General features: G+C 38.5%; 2 protein-coding genes across 3 annotated transcripts; both read left to right on the top strand.

Annotated features, from left to right (window-relative positions):
- The first annotated feature begins 4,157 nt into the window (after positions 1-4,157).
- On the top strand, positions 4,158-4,862 carry LOC139977869 (uncharacterized). The gene has a single exon (XM_071987571.1). The coding sequence runs from the start codon at positions 4,158-4,160 to the stop codon at positions 4,860-4,862; it is 705 nt and encodes a 234-aa protein (XP_071843672.1).
- A 5,378-nt stretch (positions 4,863-10,240) lies between these two features.
- LOC139977429 (uncharacterized) lies at positions 10,241-18,740 on the top strand. 2 transcript variants are annotated; one of them, XM_071986768.1, is made up of 5 exons: positions 10,241-10,266; positions 13,001-13,171; positions 15,799-15,870; positions 17,201-17,341; positions 18,026-18,740. In XM_071986768.1, the coding sequence occupies exons 2-5, from the start codon at positions 13,018-13,020 to the stop codon at positions 18,037-18,039; spliced, it is 381 nt and encodes a 126-aa protein (XP_071842869.1). In that variant the 5' UTR covers positions 10,241-10,266; positions 13,001-13,017; the 3' UTR covers positions 18,040-18,740. The 2 variants fall into 2 exon arrangements, with proteins under 2 accessions (XP_071842869.1, XP_071842861.1); XM_071986760.1 differs by lacking the exon at positions 10,241-10,266 and adding an exon at positions 10,445-10,490.
- Positions 18,741-19,168: the final 428 nt, after the last annotated feature.

The raw sequence follows: 19,168 nt of genomic DNA, 5'->3' as shown, positions 1-19,168 counted from the left end.
AACCATTAGTCCCATGCAGGAAGTTACTGTACACACTGTAGCGTATATAAGCTAGCACAACCTAAACATGCAGCACATTTGTCTGGACGAGCGAGGTTCGACCCTGACTTATTTTGACGGTATATGCTCAAATGCTAGGGAATTTCCGGCGGAGATAGTGATTCCCAATAATCGCAGTACTAAACAGTCTGAACAATGGTGAAAGACTACGTTCTGAATTTCAGAAAATAGTTCAAAAATGAAAGGGGTTTTTACCCTCGACGAGTGGGGGGACGGAAGCATACTTTTGCCCCCATGTTTTCAGGTGGGTGGGCTGTCGCCCCTAGCCCCCCCCCCCGCGCTTCCTACGCCCTTGATTCTCTTGTTTTAATTCAATTTCTTATAGACCTCAAAGTAAATAGGTAATAGTCTCGTTTCCGATGTGTTTCTTCTAACATCATGGTTGCATTCGTGTGTGCATATGCATTTCTATGACGACTTTTCAAGAAGAGAATAACGGGTGGATATATACCGGCAATTCATTCATGGTTGTTTCAAGGGAATGTAAACCATTGTTTTGGTGGGAGTTAAAGGTCACATCCAGTGTAAGATGTCGAAATGTGAAAAAATGTTTGTAAACAATACATTTCAGGTCAGATTTTTCACTGATTTAATCATTGCAATCTCAATGCATTCATGTTTTCTTGCCTAAAAACATTCCTCAACAACGTATACCGCCAAAGGCTCCAATTGCAAATTGCTATTGGTTAAAAAAAATTCCTCTGGTGTTGCTATATAATTAGAATATATATATATATATATATACTGATATATCAAGTTCGGATATATATATATATTTAAGTACCGGTATCCAAGCATTCATAATCGTCGCGAATTAAACTCAGATGGTTTTCGAACATTAACATGAAGGCGCGCTGGTCTTTGAAAGTATATGCACGCTTAGACGCCGTTTGTTTCACAAATGTGACCAAACAAAATCGTATCAACATGTCCGAAAAGCGAGCGATATAAACATGTCCGAACTTGATATATTAAGGATGAAGCCAGCTGTGTCTAGCCGCTCTAGCCCATCAAAACTGTTCAAAACAGTGATATTCTTATCCACTGCATGCGAATATCTTTATGTTATTCTACGGCATGCCAGTATTAAAGTATATAACGCGCTCAAGAAACCCGTTATGCAGTTATGTCTTACTAACCATCGGGGTATGCATTCATCTGGACCGACTTAGTATAAAAAGAAACATAATAATAATAATAATAACAACAACGCACCAACCATGGAGGGTCATGTGAAGTAGGCCTATACTTCTTTGTAGCACTTAACTCTTAAACTACTTCATCAACGTTTATTCTACAACTATACTTATGACATGATCTCATAGCTATCACATTCCTTGTGAAGCTACGCGAAAATGGAATTCATGCTAAGTGGTACATTTTTCCAATGTTCAGTTCCAAAATTGCCATTTTGAGTACTTTTATAGAACTTTCTGCAGCTTATCCAGAACTGTACACACATGTACATAGACACGAGAAGCAGACGACATGATTCGTTGTTTCTTAGCAACACAAGGCCCCTTGCCGTTTTGTAGCTCACCTGACAGCTTTCAGCTGAGAGTATAGCTATCGTCCGATTCTGTCGAAATTCTGTCACTTTTTTTGTCACCGTGTTTGAATGACTGACATTTCGTTATTTTTTATTCAATTTGAAATGATATCAGTGGTCTGCGTGAGTTAAGTTTCCGTATACATTCAATCATATTATGTTATAAATTTTAGGTCACGAGAGGTCATTTTCTGAAACCCCCCCCCCCCCAAAAAAAAATGCTCTACTCTTAGATCGTTCCTGTAAATCTGTTGAATTGTTGTGGAAATAACGTTTGAATGGTGGTGAACTAAAAATTGTTCAGGAAACATATTCTTGTCGACATGTGAGGGTCCAAAACAAGGCCTTCTGTTGAGTTTTCAGTTATGATGAAATGTAGGCCACAGATCCTATGCAATTATCATGAAAGTTGTTTTGCAACTTTTTAGTATATTCATGACCAGTATGCGTTTTTGTGTGAGTAGCAAAAAGCCTTCCACCTCAATTTTCCCGTCATTTTGGGAAATAATTCCACCCTTGGGAGACTTGATCAAGTCAAATATTTCGTGTTATTCAGGCTTCCCTATCTAGTTCGATTTCATTCTCTGTAAAAGGTCTACATGGCAGATTTGCAATTTGAACTTTTCCACAGTTTGTGTGTGGAATACAACGTGTGCGCATGACTTACTTTGTTGGAGCCGATTGCGATTTCAGATCTCGTTAACGTTTCTCTGTGGTATATCGATTGTTAACAAGTTGCAGGTAGTTTTATTATTACATGGCTGCAATTTTCGTGAGGCAAATTTGGGTCAGCACAATATCCGAAACATTTGAGCAGATTTAGCAGTTTTTTTTTTTTTTTTTTTTTTTGCGTTTTCGTTCTATTATTGCCAAAAAATAGGAAGTGTATAGACTGCTTTTTTTTTTGATAACGATATATTGCATAAATAAGTTCCTGAGCGTGTTTCCCCTTCCAACAGAGTGTCTCCATTTATCTCGGTCGGCAGCTGCATTTCTGGCCTCATTCCAGGATCGCCAACCAGCCCTCTCTCTCTCTTTATCTACTGTCCTACGCCATATTGTTTTTGGTTGCCCTCTCTTTTTCCTGCCCTCTGGTGCCCGAGTCATACCGATGTTGCAGTCGTTGTTAGGGTTTTGTCGCAATATATGCCCAATGAATTTCCAATGGGCAAATATTGGATTATAAATGTATTAATTTTTGTGAAGGTCAAAAACAATATCTGCAGAACTCGTATAAACAAATCGTTTTCGTGATATCTCATATAAGGATAATATTGACTCATACATTGTGATGATGACGTCATCCATCAAACCTCAATGTATATATATATATATATATATATATATATATATATATATATATATATATATATATATATATATATATATATATATATATATATATATATATATATATATATATATATATATATATATATATATATATATATATATATATATATATATATATATATATATATATATATATATATATATATATATATATATATATATATATATATATATATATATATGGTTTGGGAGCATCATTGGGTCTGGGAAGTGTTATTTCCGGCGATCTGGGAGGTATATTTGCCACCAACAAAATTATTGTTCGCTACACTCGACCCCATGGTCGCGCTCCGCTTAGATAGTATCAGAGAACATACACGCGTCCTCACCATTGTCCAGAACTGATCTGCCCACGAGACGGACCGCATCCGTATTGAACTTTGGTTTTCCGATAAAAAGGGAAAGTAGGCTGTAGCAACCAGAACAATTTTGGGGATGAAAGTTGTTACGCGCCTGCACCCATGCAAATGTCCGCCCAATATTTGAAACAAATCGCCGCCCCTGACCTTACCTTCTGAATAAAGATGAGGCACTTTCTCATTGGCCAAGAAGAAACACATTCTCTTACATTTTTCTTTATGGTTTTTTTTTTTTCAAAACAAAATGTTTACAACTTCCTAACATTGTAACAAACTATGTGTGCTGTGACGTATCCGCTGGTTTACCTCTTCTAATTAACCAAACGAACACGCAAAACAAAACACATGAGAACGAGCTCATATATGTATACGTCTTTATTCTAAACGAGTAAATGCCAAGGAAGAGTGGACAAAATATGCGGAACGAATGGGACATTTTTTCGACGCAAATGCGATCAAGGACGAAAGTCAGAAGAAAAGCATATTGTTGAGTTCTATAGGATCCGATGCTTACAAATTACTTAGAAATATATGCGCCCCTAAGAAACCAGGAGAACAGTCTTACAAGAACTTGGTTCATTTATTGGCCAACCATTACCACCCAAAGCCCTCTGCAATTGTACAACGTTGCAAGTTCAACAGTCGTTTCCGGTTGCCAAGTGAATCAGTTGCTACATTTGTTTCGGAATTGAGATCTCTTGCCGATACATGTAATTTTGAAACAGTGCTGGATGATATGCTTCGCGATCGTTTAGTTTGTGGCAACATCCAGAAGCGCGCACCTCCTTTCAGAAGCCGATTTAACGTTAGAGAAAGCTTTAAATGTGACAATCGCCATGGAAACAGCATTTCAAAATGTTGCAAATTTGCAAAGAATGGGTTCTGCTTCGCAGGCTGGACAACTGAACGCCTTGAACAACAAAAACAGGTACGGAAGATTTAGGCCTAGCAGTGACACTAAGGCTACTAACAACACAAAACCGTGTTACAGGTGCGGGAGAAAGAACCACACCCCAAATGATTGCTACTTTAAAGAGAAAGTATGCAACGCATGCAATAAAACTGGCCACATCGCTAAAATTTGCCGTTCAAAGAACACTGAACAGCACAAGTGTATTCAAAAATCATTACAAAGTGAGAATGAGATGTACTCATTATTTGTTAATCGTGCCAAAGAGGATGTTAAAGAAGCCATTAAGGAAAACGTTACAGTCAACGGACATGATGTTACCTTTGAAATCGACACCGGTGCTTCATTCACTATCATTTCGGAGAAGCAGTATGATTCAATAGGGAAAATTAAACTGAGCCAGTCATATATTAATCTGCGTACCTACACTGGCGAAACATTGAACATACTGGGAATGTTCACGGCAGATATTGATTACATGGGACGCAGTTCAAAACTCCCATTGTATGTAGTCGTTGGTGAGGGTCTCTCTTTAATTGGACGCAACTGGCTCGTGGAATTGAAACTGGACTGGGAAAGGATTTTCAACGTCAACTCTTTTTCGGGGATACCGACCTCTTTAACCCACTAGGCACTTGACGCGCATACCGCGGTTTTCAAGGAGGGTCTTGAAACATTAATGGGGTCAAAGGCTACTATCCACGTTGATGAATCAGTATAGCCCCCAAATATTGTAAGGCGAGGACAGTTCTATACGCGATGAGAGAAACAGTTGAAGCGGAGCTGCAAAGGTTACAGGACCAGGGAATTATCGAACCGATTCAATACTCCGGTGATGAAACCCGACAGGTGCAAACGTAGATAAAAATATCCGCTGCCCAGGGTTGATTACTTGTTTGCAACCCTGACAGGTGGAGAAAAGTTCACAAAACTTGACCTTAGCCAAGCCTATCAGCAAGTGTTATTAGATGACAAATCACAGGCTATGTCGTAATTAATACTAACAAAGGTCTTTTTAGATACAACAGGTTGCCATTTGGGGTATTATCGGCACCCGGTATTTTTCAGAGGATAATGGAAAATGTATTGCAGGGAATTCCCCGGGTCGCTGTTTATTTAGATGATGTATTAATAACGGGTAAGACGGATACAGAGCACTGACAAACCCTAAATCTTGTGTTATCTAGATTAGAGTCTGCAGGGTTACGTCTTAAGAAAGACAATTGTGCATTCATGTCAACGTCTGTGATTTATTTAGGTCATAGGATTGACGCCGAAGGTCTTCATCCAACAGAAGACAAAGTAGGAGCAGTAAAAGATGCTCCAGAACCACAGAATATTTCACAACTGAAGTCCTACTTAGGATTGCTTACTTATTACAGTAAGTTCCTTCCTAACTTGACGAGTACGCTTGCTCCGTTGTACCCTTTGCTTAGAAAAGAAGTCAAATTTACGTGGGCTGAAAAGAAGCACCATGCTTTCGTCAAGTCAAAGAAATTGTTGACTTCTAACAGAGTTCTCACACATTATGACCCGCAGTTGAAATTAATACTGTCATGCGATGCGTCTCAGTACGAAGTAGGCGCAGTTTTGTCATATAAAATGCCTGATGGGTCAGAGAAACCTGTTGCATATGCCTCTCGAACTCTTTCCAAAGCTGAGCAAAACTACTCGCAAGTTGAGAAGGAAGGACTGGCATGCATTTTTGGTGTTAAGAAATATCATTCTTATTTGTATGGTCGTAGGTTTGAACTAGTCACCGATCACAAACCACTGCAATCATTGTTCAATGGTTGCAATGTTCAAGTCCGTACCACCACAAGCATCGTCTAGAATTAAAAGATGGGCATTGATGCTTGCGAATTATGAATATAATTTGAAGTTTAGACCTACATCTGAACATGGCTCTGCCGATGCGTTCAGTAGGCTACGCTTAAAAGATTACAACACACATGTGCCAATGCCGGCTGGTATACCATTATTGCTAGAGAACCTAAACCAAGTGCCAATCACCACCACCAGTGTAGTATATTGATAAAGTTTGTATATTCTGATGTAGTATTCCCAGTGTTCTTCGAAACCACCCGTTGGTCTGTCCGCTGACCTTATGACCTACATATCATTTATCATATTGTATATAAACCAATATGTATCAACTCAGATTCAGTTCGGCATTTACTCGTTTAGAAAAACGACGTATATATATATAAGACCGTTCTCATGTGTTTTTGTTTTGCGTGTTCGTTTGGTTAATTAAAAGAATTAAACCAGCGGATACGTCATTGGTCCAAAATATGAGTGCCCGCCGTAAGCAATCTATAAAGCTCTGGCAGCCAGGGTCTATGTAGATAATGGTTTTTATGAGACGGAAAGTGAATCTCAACAAATATCGTGATGTAGATATTAAACAGTTCCGAAGCCACATCATAAATACACCAATGTGTATCAAAAGAACAACAGAGGTCAATGACATCTCAATTAATAATCTCTGTGGAACCTACAACACTGGATTATCTGATCTCTTAGATCAACATGCACCGTTAAAAAAAGTGCAGAATTGTCAAGCGGAAATATGCCCCTTGGTTAAATGATAACATCAAAATGTCCAGGTGTGCAAGACGAAAGGCTGGAAGGCGTTAAAGGAAACCGAGACAGACCGTTTGATCACAAGGAAGCATACAAGGAGAGACGTCTTGAAGTCACCAAGCTGCATGGTTGCCATTGCCAAAAGGGATCATTTTAAGTGAAGGAAACGATCAGGAAATCAAATGGAAATGTTCAAGATAAGAAATAAACTTTCAAAAGAAAAGAGGGAAAGCCTCTTCCTCATCAATCCTCTTCACTTGATTTGGCTACCCAGATTGGAACATTCTTCCGCGACAAAATAAACAAGATCCAATTCCCATTTGTATAACTCTCTCCCACAGTATTATATTGAACCTTGATGAAGATCCTCCTTGTACATTCTCTTTCAAAGAATTTGATATGGTTTCAAGTGAAACTTCAATGAAATGTTGTCTAGCGTCACCAACCAAATCCAGTTGTCTAGATCCCATTTCAATATGGCTACTGAAAGACTGTATGGAAGTCATCACTCCTTATCTCACCATACCCGTGAACAAATCTCTACAGAATGTTTTGTTCCTGACTTGCTCAAGGAAGCAATTATCACTCCGTTGATAAAGAAGAATAATCTGAAACCATCTCTAGGAATCTACAGACCAGTCTCTAATCTGGGCTATGTGTCAAAACTGATAGAACGAATGGCAGCTATCTCTCTACTAACACATTGTTAGAACCCTTTCAATCAGCGTATCGTTCATGCCACAGCACTGAGACAGCCCTACTCAGGGACGTAGCCAGGGGGAGCAGGAGGAGCGACTGCCCCCCCTTTCAGTGTCGAAAAAATATGCTTAAAAACTGTTGTTTTTGAGCATGGTATTTTGTCAGTGCTCTTTTGATCTTGAATACGCGTCAGCTCCGTTAACTCGATTATAATCGTAGTAACATTTAGGCCTACTGATTCAAGTACTTACTTAGTTTGACAGATGCAATTAGCTAACTTTAGCTTATAGCCTATTACAATCCTACAGTTGGCCACTGCGTAATAAATTACATATTGCCTACCTAACCGAACTCATGGAATGTCACGAACAGTATGCACAACGACATCGACAACGTTCGTTCTCATCCTTTCTATGTAAAGTTGTTGCACGAACAGCATATTATGTAGCTAAGCTAGCAATCGTACGTGATACGCACTTCCTGTAAATAATCATTACACTGCTAATACATTGCGATAACGATATTTGTTTTTAGGCCACTGCACAACTGGCTGTCTTACAAAATATGAAAGTTTATATTGAACCATCCTACTGGAAAAATTGTAAAATAGCACCATGTTTGTCTTTCTGATATATTATGTAAAAAAAAAACATCTAAAAGCATCCAAAAAAATTCAAACAGGAAACAAAATCTGCTGATAATATGATATCATATGAGAATGATGAAACTGGCAAAACATTGTACCAGATCGCATCTAAGGACCTTCAATTGTTCAAAAATATCTCAAAGGGAAGGGCGACACCACCTACCATTAGACCTCTCCCCATATCAATGGCAAAAAGTGCGCCCCCCCCCTTTCAAAATTCCTGGCTACGTCGCTGGCCCTACTACGTGTCAAAAGTGATATTCTAACATCAATAGATCAAGGGTCTGTGGTTGTTCTGTATAACTTGATTTTATTGCAGCTTTTGACACATTGAACCATCAAATATTACCTCACCGCCTTGAACACAGGTTTGACATCAGCGGAATAGTTCTTATATGGTTTAGGTAATACCTCACCAACATGATTCAGTCAGTATATGTAAATGGAGCAACATCTGAGAAGCTGCCTCTGTTGAGTGGAGTTCCCCAAGGATCAGTACTGAGACCAGTCATCTTCACTGTATATACATCTCCACTAGGTGATATCATTCGTACCCATCAGCTAAACTATCATATGTATGCTGATGACACTCAGCTTTACCTCGTCATTGAATCCAAAATAACGGATCCAATTATCGAGGGCGTCATACTAAAGGTCCAATCTTGCATAGATTAAATTCAGTCATGGATGACCCACAATCACCTAAACCTAAACACTGATAAAACTGAAGTCCTGATTTGTGGCAGTAAACAACAATAGCAATGTAGCACAATGCAACATAAAATTTTGTCAATAAAACATCAGTCTTCCATCTTGCAGTAAGAATTGATCCTGAACTCAATATGGATGAACACATAAAGCTAATCTGTAAATCAACTTATTTTCATTTGCCCAACATCAGGAAGATTAGAAGATATACCTGACTAGAAAAGCCACTGAACAGTTGGCTCACTCCCTGATAACATCTCGACTTGACTAAGGTAATTCTGTGCTCTATGGAATTACAAATGCACAAATGAATAACCTGCAACGAATTCATACTTTTTAAGAAAAAGTCGCCCAGGAAAGAACCTGGGCACGAAAACCAAACTACCGAACGACTGATCAGCTCTCAACCCCAGTTCCCTCGGGACTGTGACTGTGTGATCATCGTCGGGTGTGCATCACAATTCCCCTGGAAAGGGAACAGATACTACAAATGATCTTAGCCAAAAGGTCGGGAAGCGACGAATTCATAAAAACGCCGCACGAATAGTGACAACTCCTAAGCTAAGTTATATAACACCAGTGCTTGAAGACCTAAATTGGTTGCCAATATCTGCCCGCATTGAATTTAAGCTGCTGCTTCTCACCTACAAGTGTTTGAATGGAATGGCCCGGATTACCTGAAGGACTTATTGAGTTCAAATCAACCATCCCGTGACTTGAGGACCTCTAACCAGGCACTTCTTAAAGTTCCAGAGGCCAGACTTTCTTTATTTGGTTCCAAGGCTTTCGTAATCGCTGCCCTACATTGTGGAACAGCATCAGGAAAGCCACCTCATTTAAATGTTGCAAATCCCAGTTGGAGACATTTCTGTTTTATAAATATTTTCATCTGCGCCTTTGAACAAGACTTCAGCACTGAATTTATTGCGCATTATTAGAGTGATTGCATTACATTTACATTGTTATCGTCCAAACCTATCCTATATATTATTTTATTATTAATAATTTTACCGCAAACGCCCGGTATAGTGGCGTTCTCTTGTCTACGGAACGCTTATCGTTTCCTCGAACTGAACTGTTAGTAGCAACTGGGAGCATGTGACATGACCCTCCATTGTTGGCACGTTTTCCTACTGTGGAGTGAGAGTGCCAGATTAAATTATATTCAACGATTACATAATATTAATATGTCTATATATTTAATGTATTTTACTTTTGAAACGTTTGACTCTTCCGTATGTAATCGTTGTGATGGTTTTATCAGCTACCGTGGTCTATACCGACCGCGCTTGCTAAAGGTCATCTATCACTATTATACTTGCCTTTTTGTAGTTTTGTTGAACAATCGCGGAAGCTGTCTAGCTCAGTTGCTGAGTACTTCGCTTCCTGATAAGAGGTATGTATTATTTTGTGCCATATTTACCTGTAAGCTGTATGTATATATGCATTGAGTGATTGGAAGTAAAATTGCCAATGTTAGGGTTTTGCAGAGCTTTCGAGCATAGCTAGCTATTCTTCAGTGCATGATTGCCGAAAGTGGCAAGGAGTAGCTGGAACTGAATTTTGTGTTATAGGAGAAGAGGGTCGGTATGGCAGTGAGTCAAAAGAGACATACTGCAGGTCTGTTAGATTAGCAGCAGTTTTTGATAATCGTGTTATTTTATATCCGTGTCGGGTTATTTTAATCCGATTCCGGAATTGCTTTTGGTTCATGCGCGAAGGCAGGTGGTTTCTGATGTTTAAGCCGATTGGTGCAGTGGTGTTAGATTTGGTTCCCAGAAATTTTCTAGATTTGTATGTCCAAACTTCAAATCCTTAACTAAACGTAAACGAAAAGAAATCGATTGGAATTTTCGTATTAATTCTCATATCACCGGACCAGTCTCAACAAAAAAAAACTACGATTTCCACAAACATATGCAATCCGTTCTTCCTATTCTCAGTTCCTTATTTTTCCGCTTTCTGTATATAAAGTCATGGTTTATTTAGTACTTATTCCAGCAATATTTATCTAACGCCATACTGTTATTGTATTACATCTTGTACTTAATATTTCATATATATCATATATATATATATATATCATATATATATGTATCATATATATATATATAGATATATATATATATATAAAGATATATTATGTAGATATATTATATATATAAATATAGATATATATATATATATATATATATATATATATATATATATATATATATATATATATATTAATATATATATATTAATATTAATAGCTTTCTACCACTGTCAATGAGAGCGTATTAGATATAAAAACTATAGATATATAAAATATAGATATAGACATATAAACTATATATATATATTAATAGCTTTCTACCACTGTCAATGAGAGCGTATTAAGCACGTTTTGTGATTGTACCGAGCAGTGACGTAGCTACTGGGGGCGTGGGGGTGAAAGCCCCCCATGAAAGCTTGTCGGCCCCCAGTCGCCCCCCCCCATGGGATTTTGGGTGTCAAAAAAAAATTACATGTGTGAAAAATATATCATTAGTCTGAGTGGCCTCGAATCTCCATGATGACCACTCATGAAGGACCCTTCGACCGCGGACCGGCAGTAGGCTATAGTTGCTGAAACAACCTGACGTGACATAGCGCATATAGGCCGAGAAGACATCTACAGTAGTCACACCGTACTGAAAACGCATGTTAACGACCTTCGAATTATATAATTCCTGCTCTAATAAATACAGGCGCGTAGCCAGGGGGCGAAGGGGGAGACCGCTCCTCATCCCCCCCCCCCCCCCATGAGCATATATTTGTGTACGTTTGTATGATATCACTAGTAATTTCAAAATATAAAATGCTTAGATGCAACATGCAATGCCTGTGAAGTGCCATTTCCAGCGATCCGGAAATTTTCTGGTACGTTTCGCGCCAACTTATGATGGCCCTTCGCTTAGATAGTTTCCAATGGCGAATCTACGGCTCTTATAATTTGCCTACAGGTTCGCCCCTCCCTTCGAAAATCCCTCTCTATACGCGCATGAATAAATACTAATACAAACAGCCAACCAGGATCATGTAAACCAGTGCACATTAACTGATCAAACAAGCTATACTATACCCTTATAGAAAGGTAGTTGCCAGGTACTGGAATGCCAAAGGAGATATTAAAAGGTAAAAAAATGCTGACATCATACAGGTTTCTCGCATCATTGCTCGCGTCATTGCCTCGATACTCTGTTACATTTTTAATCGGGTTTTCACTTCTGGGACGTGCCCTGATGCTCTTAAAAGCGCTAAAAAAACAAATTTGCAAGACAATACTATCGCTGAGAAATACCGGTCAATCAGTCAATCACCCTTATAATATTTCAGACCCTATCTTTGATGTCAGTTTTACATATAGTTCGGTCATTTCAGTATGTTACTTGCCTGAAAGCCCAGTCAATCTTTCCTTATTTTCTACGCGCAATTTGCAGATTTGTCGAAAATGTCAATGCCGGTGTCTAACTCACAAAAGATATGTCATGGTATTTCAAAACTAACTTACCAGACTCTTTTTTCTTTCTATTTCACTAAACTATTTGATGACCATATCAAGACATGGGATCTCAAAATAAAGGATGTTGAGAAAACTTTACAGCAGCTTACAAGGCCTGGGAAGTGTCATTTCCAACGATCTAGGAGGCTTTTTTAGCTCAGAAATTGTTGTGCGCTGCGCGCCAACTCATGGTGGCGCTCCGCTAAGATAGTAACAAGACGCCCTCCCACGAAATTTTCAGCCCCCCTCCCAGCGCCCCCCCCCCCACTGAAAAAAATCTTGGCTACGCTACGGGTACGGAGTACACCCTGGTGCTTTTGAATCTGACAATGTATACCGAATTACCACTATTTTTTATAGGCAAGCTAAGCCGTAATTTATGAAATGAAGGTGTAGCAAGTGGTATACCAAATACATAATAAATTAATAAAGATCCCCACACCAGAAGAAAATCAACTTCACGGCCGGTTAGTCCTTCGGGGCCCATTAGCACAATTACTGTGGCTGAGTGGTATGGACATATGGGTCTCTGTCACGAAGGTCCAGGGTTCGATTACTATCTTCGTCTGGTATCATACCTTTTGTGAATCTTTCCCATGTATAGATACTGTACAATTACTGATGACCATGATGCGTTGTGTTACTCTCCTGCTGTTGGTGGCGACTTTCGCTTTTGGTCACCATGGAGACTCTGACGACCACGACCATCATACTCACGGCGCAGAAGTAATAACCACTGCCTTCGTAAACAATGAGTGGTTATTTGAGTTTCACGGTAAGCCAAAAGAACATTTATAGTATATAGTATGAGTTTTGCATTATATAACGACAGTTTTCAATGTATTTCCCTTAATTTAGATATAGTTAGGAAGGTTAGCATTCATATATACTAAATATAAATATAATCTCAAATTTAGGAGACGCACTGCCCAAACTTAACAATAGCCTGTACGATTCCTGGATGTTACATGCTTTTGGAACATTTAAAAAGAAGAAGACCTGCATGAATAAATGCCGTTGTGTTTTTACCATTTGGTAAGCCATACGTTGAAAGTAGTTGATCTGGAATCAACTTTGGTACTGTGTTTTTTTTTGGGGGGGGGGGGGTGGGGTGGTTTGGTTGATTGATTACTTGATTGAGATAGCTTAAAAGATTAACTGAGGGAATAAATCATTTTAAAGGCATTGAAGACTCGCCCCAAACCGCGTGCGGCCATTTGAAAAAGTTAACTTTCTGTTGCTTGCAAGTGAAGTTTTTCTCTTGTCACTACAAAATGCAGACAGAATGAAACGTGATACCTTGTTATCTTTAGCTGGACCTGAGATGTCCATCGCTGTATCGTTTGTACACTGTGCTGTGGGTATTGACCGCAGCTGTATGTACTGACTGTACACTAGTGTCTAATTACCGACGGTAGAAAGCTGTGTGTGTATTTTCTGGGATCGATGGTGGTGTCTAACACTTCTGTTACACCTCATTCGAAACTAGGTCAGATTACCGGCATTATACGTTTCTTTGTGCGCGAGTCTTCACACCCTTTAAAAGATTAACCAAGGGAATAAATCATTTTAAGTATTAAAAACGATGTTTCTAGTTAAATATGCTTGTGGAGAATATGTAGAAGTCTGTTTCTTTCTAGGATTGGCTGCAAAATTTTTGAAGAAATGTTCACGATTTCGTCACTATGTCTGTGCTGTATCTAGTACCGGATGAAGTTACTGGAAATATACCTTTAAATAAAAGATAAAGTAATGAAAAAAAGCTGGCTGATAATGTATCAATGCTTTTTTTGCAAGGTACTTTTGTAATATTTCTATTCCTCGAAGATTTTATTTTTATTTTATAACATTACTATTCTATTCTTTTCTGTTCTGTTCTGTTCTATTCATTTCTATTCTATCCTACTCTATTCTGTTCTGTTCTATTCTGTTCTGTTCTATTCTATTATTTTCTGTTCTATTCTATTATTTTCTATTCTATTCTATTATTTTCTATTCTGTTTTATTCTGTTCTGTTCTTTTCTGTTGTATTCGTTTCTATTTTATCCTACTCTATTCTATTCTGTTCAGTTCTATCTCTGTTCTGTTCTGTTCTATTCTGTTCTGTTCTGTTCTATTATTTTCTATTCTGTTCTATTCTATTATTTTCTATTCGTTTCTATTCTATCATAACCTATTCTATTCTGTTCTGTTCTATTCTGTTCTGTTCTTTTCTATAATGTTCTTTTCTTTTCTATTCTATTCTGCTCTGTTCTTTTCTGTTCCATTCTGGAATATTAACCGATAATCCAGGATTTTCCTCGATAATCCAACTTTCTCTACCGATAATCAGGTTTATCGATCGATATATCAAAAAAAAATTAAATCCATGTATAAAGGTTTCAAAATCTTGGATTATCAACTGATAATCCAAACTTTTTTATGAATTTCTGGTTTTTCGACCGATAATCTTGGATTTTCACCGGTAGTCCAGGTTTGCTACAAGGATAATCAAGGTTGTTCGCCAAAAATCAAGTTATTTACGGTCACTTTATTTTTAAATTTGGGGAATAAACAGGTTTTCAATAGACTCATAATTAGGAAACGCTTTTAACTCAACTCGAACTCTACAGATCATCAAATTAAAATTATTTAAAAGAAATATGACAACAACAAAACCAAATATTTACCTGTCTGTTATTTTCCTAGTAAACAAATGAACCGTCGACATTTTAGTGATTTCCCCCTTTTCTTTTTCTTCTTTTTTTTTTATTAACTCTGACGTTGCATCTTGCGCAGCTGCTTGACCTTTTGACATTGTAGCAACAATCAAACAATCGTTGTTTTCTTGGAATTCGGGAAGCACAGACAATCGTGATACTACGTGCACGTGTGGGTTGAAAAGTTTAACCACTGCACAGTCACGGTGATTTACCAGATATCAGAAGTTAAATCAAAACAACATTTGACTGATTTAACAGAGAAAGGAGGGGAGTTCAAAGAATTTAAAGAGGTTATATATGAATAGTGTTCTTCTTGATTGTGATTATCCCTGATACATCTGGAATGTTTGTTAAGCTGTCAACGTTCTCTGTATTTGTAATTTCATCAAATATTGATCCTAGTATTTCGTAGAAATATTCATTTTACTCTGTGGATATATGATTGAAATATTATAAAGGGAAAAATAGATACAGTGCCCTGACGGAATCATTCACTCTACGGTTGCCAGATGCATTTACAAAATATCACGAAATTTGAAGGTTGGAAAAAAACCTACACCGTCGGTGTTAATATATGTACTTGTGTGATATCTTAAGGATTACGAACTGGGATGAGTAAATCTATACCGAATTATGTGAGTTGGAATTAAATGTAAGTTTGTAAAAGTGCTGATTTAGTTTTTTGTATCATCTTTCGAAGCTCCTGAGGGTGAAGATTTTGACCAGGTCAAATTTGTTGTCGGGGCTTTAACTGGAATTGACACAGTAAAAGGTAAGTAATGTCGCCCTGTGGTTATTGCTACTCTCTAAGTTGGATCTAAAATCGGTGACATCCCTATGTTCCGACGTCTCTCTACAGTTCCGACGTCTCTATGTTCCGACAAAAAGAAAAAATTCGGAGCATTTTTTTTCATCCCAAATTTTGTTTGTACCAAGAAAAGTAGTTTTGTGACCCCAATATTTTTTGACCAAATTTTTTTGGGGACTTTTTTTTCGGACCAAATTATTTGAGACCAAAATTTTGTTCACGAAAAAAAAAAATGTGACCCAAAGTTTGTTATGACCCAATCAGTGGTTGTGACCCGAAATTTTTTGGGACCAAAATCGTTTTTGGCCAAATCAATTTTCGAATAAAATGTGTTTAGATTTAGACCAAACTATTTTGTAGGCCTACCATTTATTGGGGGGGGGGGGGGCAATGGCCTGCGCAAATGGGGGCAATAGCCATGCCTCGCTCAACCTCGGGGCTCAGTCGGGGGAATTTGAAAACAAATTAAGTAAGTGGTGGGGAAGGGGGAAGGGATGCCAGTCGGGGCAATTGGGTACTTGGCCCCACCACCCATGAAATCCTGCAGACGCCACTGGCCGGAAACCTGACAAATTTTTAGGGTCCTAATTTTTTCGGACCATAATTTTTAGGGCTGTTTTTTGGGGTTTATAGTCTTATATCATGGTCGTCGATGTATGTAATTTTTGAATTTTCTTTATATACCTCCTTTAGTGCAAGTTAATATACTGAAACATTTTACTGGCTTTTTCTCTTACCATATGTATGTACCGTTTGATTTTCATGTTTATATCTGATTCGTGCAAATATACAACAACAAGTCGCGCCGCTTGCAGTATTCTTTTTTGGTCCCAAAGTTTGGTCCAAAGAATTTTTGTCCACAAAATTTGGAGTACAAACAAATTTCGGGTCACAAGCAGTTTTTGGTCACAAGCACTGTTTGGGTCACAACAAATTTTGGGTCACATTTGTTTTTCTTTTTTTTGGGGGGGGGGGGGAGGACCAAAACCATTTGGATTCAGGGTCAACGATTAGGGTGTGGATGGCATTGTATGGTAAAGGGACAAATCAGGTCAGGAAATTAATTCCACCCACCTGACTTACCACCCCCCCCCCCCCATGAATGTAGCCGTGCATTTAAGAGTGTAGTCTTCCGAAAAGGATCCATGTGAGATAATTGTCCCATTGCCAGGGGGACCTGACTCTCTCGAAGACAGACCAGCGGTGACACCCATGGTGCATGGGTGTCACCGCTGGTCTGTCTTTTTCGCTTATCTGGGTTTTAACGATGAAATCTTCGTGTTTTTTTTTATAGAAAGTCACTTCAATCACTATAGGTGGAGCTACGCGTTTGAAGCCTCTAACTTCAACCCTTGCGACGAAGTTAACCTTTTAGTTGAGGGCGAAAATGATGGTACCTATCGTCAAGAATTTCACGGTGATGTAACATTGCCAGGTAAGAACATCACTACCATATAGTTTATCTTTGTTGTATAAACCTTGTGTTTACGTTGGTAATTTTCTCATTAGTGGCGTGCATGACTGGATTCATGGCCACACCTTCTATAGTCAGTCTGGGGGAAACGTTCAAGAATTTGCGGGGGTAAACCCCACCCTTCCCCCCCCCCCAAAAAAAATCAAACCTTATTAAGCAGAACCTTGTGTTCAGGGCTATATACAGCTAATTTATGGTCTAAATATACATATGATGCCTCCTCTCAAACACACATACCCCAATACCATAAATCCCTCATTCTCCTCTGGTATTTATTGTAACGTTCAGCCCCTGCCTGAATCAGTCGAGGGGAATTTTGGATTCCAACTCCTTCTCCCCCACCCCTCCCCCACCCCTTTTTTGAAAGCCTGTGCACGCCACTGATTCTCGTTCCTGTACTCAGTTGAGTGCTGTTCTGTATAACATCATTCTATGTTCCCTCATGCCTTTACTCAGTTGAGTGGATCACATGTTGATCTTAAAATGAATTGTACGTGCAATTTTGGGAAAATTGCCGTTGACGACCAGAATAAAAAATCATAACTGTGTGTGTTGGTAAGTTTGTTGGTATGTTTGTTTTTCTCTCTTCCTTTCTTTCTTTTAAGTACATTTTAAGTACGCAATTTCTTCTCCTTGTATTTTCAGGTGACGATTGTTAAGGGGTCTGCTAGATGACCATGACCGAACAACGAAACACTAAAACGACTCCGTCTGCAGAAAGCGAACTGAAAACTACAATCTTGAAAAAGTTTGGCACTTACTATGTCTTCTTTATAAAATAAACATAAGCAGCTTTTTATTTCATCTCGACCAATCTTGGTGAAGACAAAATCTCTCATGTCAAACGAAAAAAAGAATATACCAGCGTTTTTTGGGGTATACATTCTATATTCTACAACCATACATATTTGAAAGATCAGCAGTAATGCCCACAATGCTACTGTTCGAAGCTTGCTAGAAGTTTGGAAAAGTAGTCTTCTGCAGGGTTTCACGGCCCTCCAATATATTCCCGGCTATTGAGTATAGAATATATTCAAAGAAGCAAAAGTACTTGAAATGTGGAATTACAATGCTTGCTGAAGTGTGAACATCAGTGGCAATTAGATTGGCTTTCTAGCTGATTTGCGGGTGTTACTAATGGCCTGTAAGTTTACGTAGCTTCATCTGTATAAGCATTAACCTGTTAAAGCTCTGTAGCTGAATAAAGATATAACATGTGAGTACACCTGGACATCATTTAAACCTAGAATGAACATTTACTATCGTAACAACTTCCTGTAGATGTTTAGCAATGAATGTGTTGTATGGTACATGACATGACATCAGTCTAATAAACAACAGTATATACCATGAAGCAGAACGTTTTGTTTTATTCGTCATTTCTGTTTCATAACATCTCTGCGGTCTATATTACTCTACGCTATCTGCTATGGTAACAACTTCCTGTTGACGTTTAGGATGCTAAGCTATTAAGTGAGTTCAACTGGCAACTCCGAGACGCTCTGCACTAGTCCGGAAAGCGTTCGATTGGTCTATAGGTCTCGCACCAGAATTAATTGTTCTGTTGACTTATACACTACACTCGTCACTTTCAAGACCTGCCAAAATATAGATAAACGTTTTCAACTGGTATATCCTACCCACCACATGATAACTGAGATCTTGGTCTATCATGGCACTTACAAACTTCCATATCATGACCGTTTAGATTTTGAGCTAGAAGAGGAGCAAGTTTAGCATACTGAACCCCCACCCCTCCATCTGCTCGCTCGGAGTAATATCACGTTT

This window comes from Apostichopus japonicus, chromosome 2 (genome assembly GCF_037975245.1).
Source record: "Apostichopus japonicus isolate 1M-3 chromosome 2, ASM3797524v1, whole genome shotgun sequence".
In the NCBI taxonomy this organism is placed as follows: domain Eukaryota; kingdom Metazoa; phylum Echinodermata; class Holothuroidea; order Aspidochirotida; family Stichopodidae; genus Apostichopus; species Apostichopus japonicus.
The sequence above is the reverse complement of the archived record's forward strand: the minus strand, read 5'-3'. Positions and strand labels throughout refer to the sequence as shown.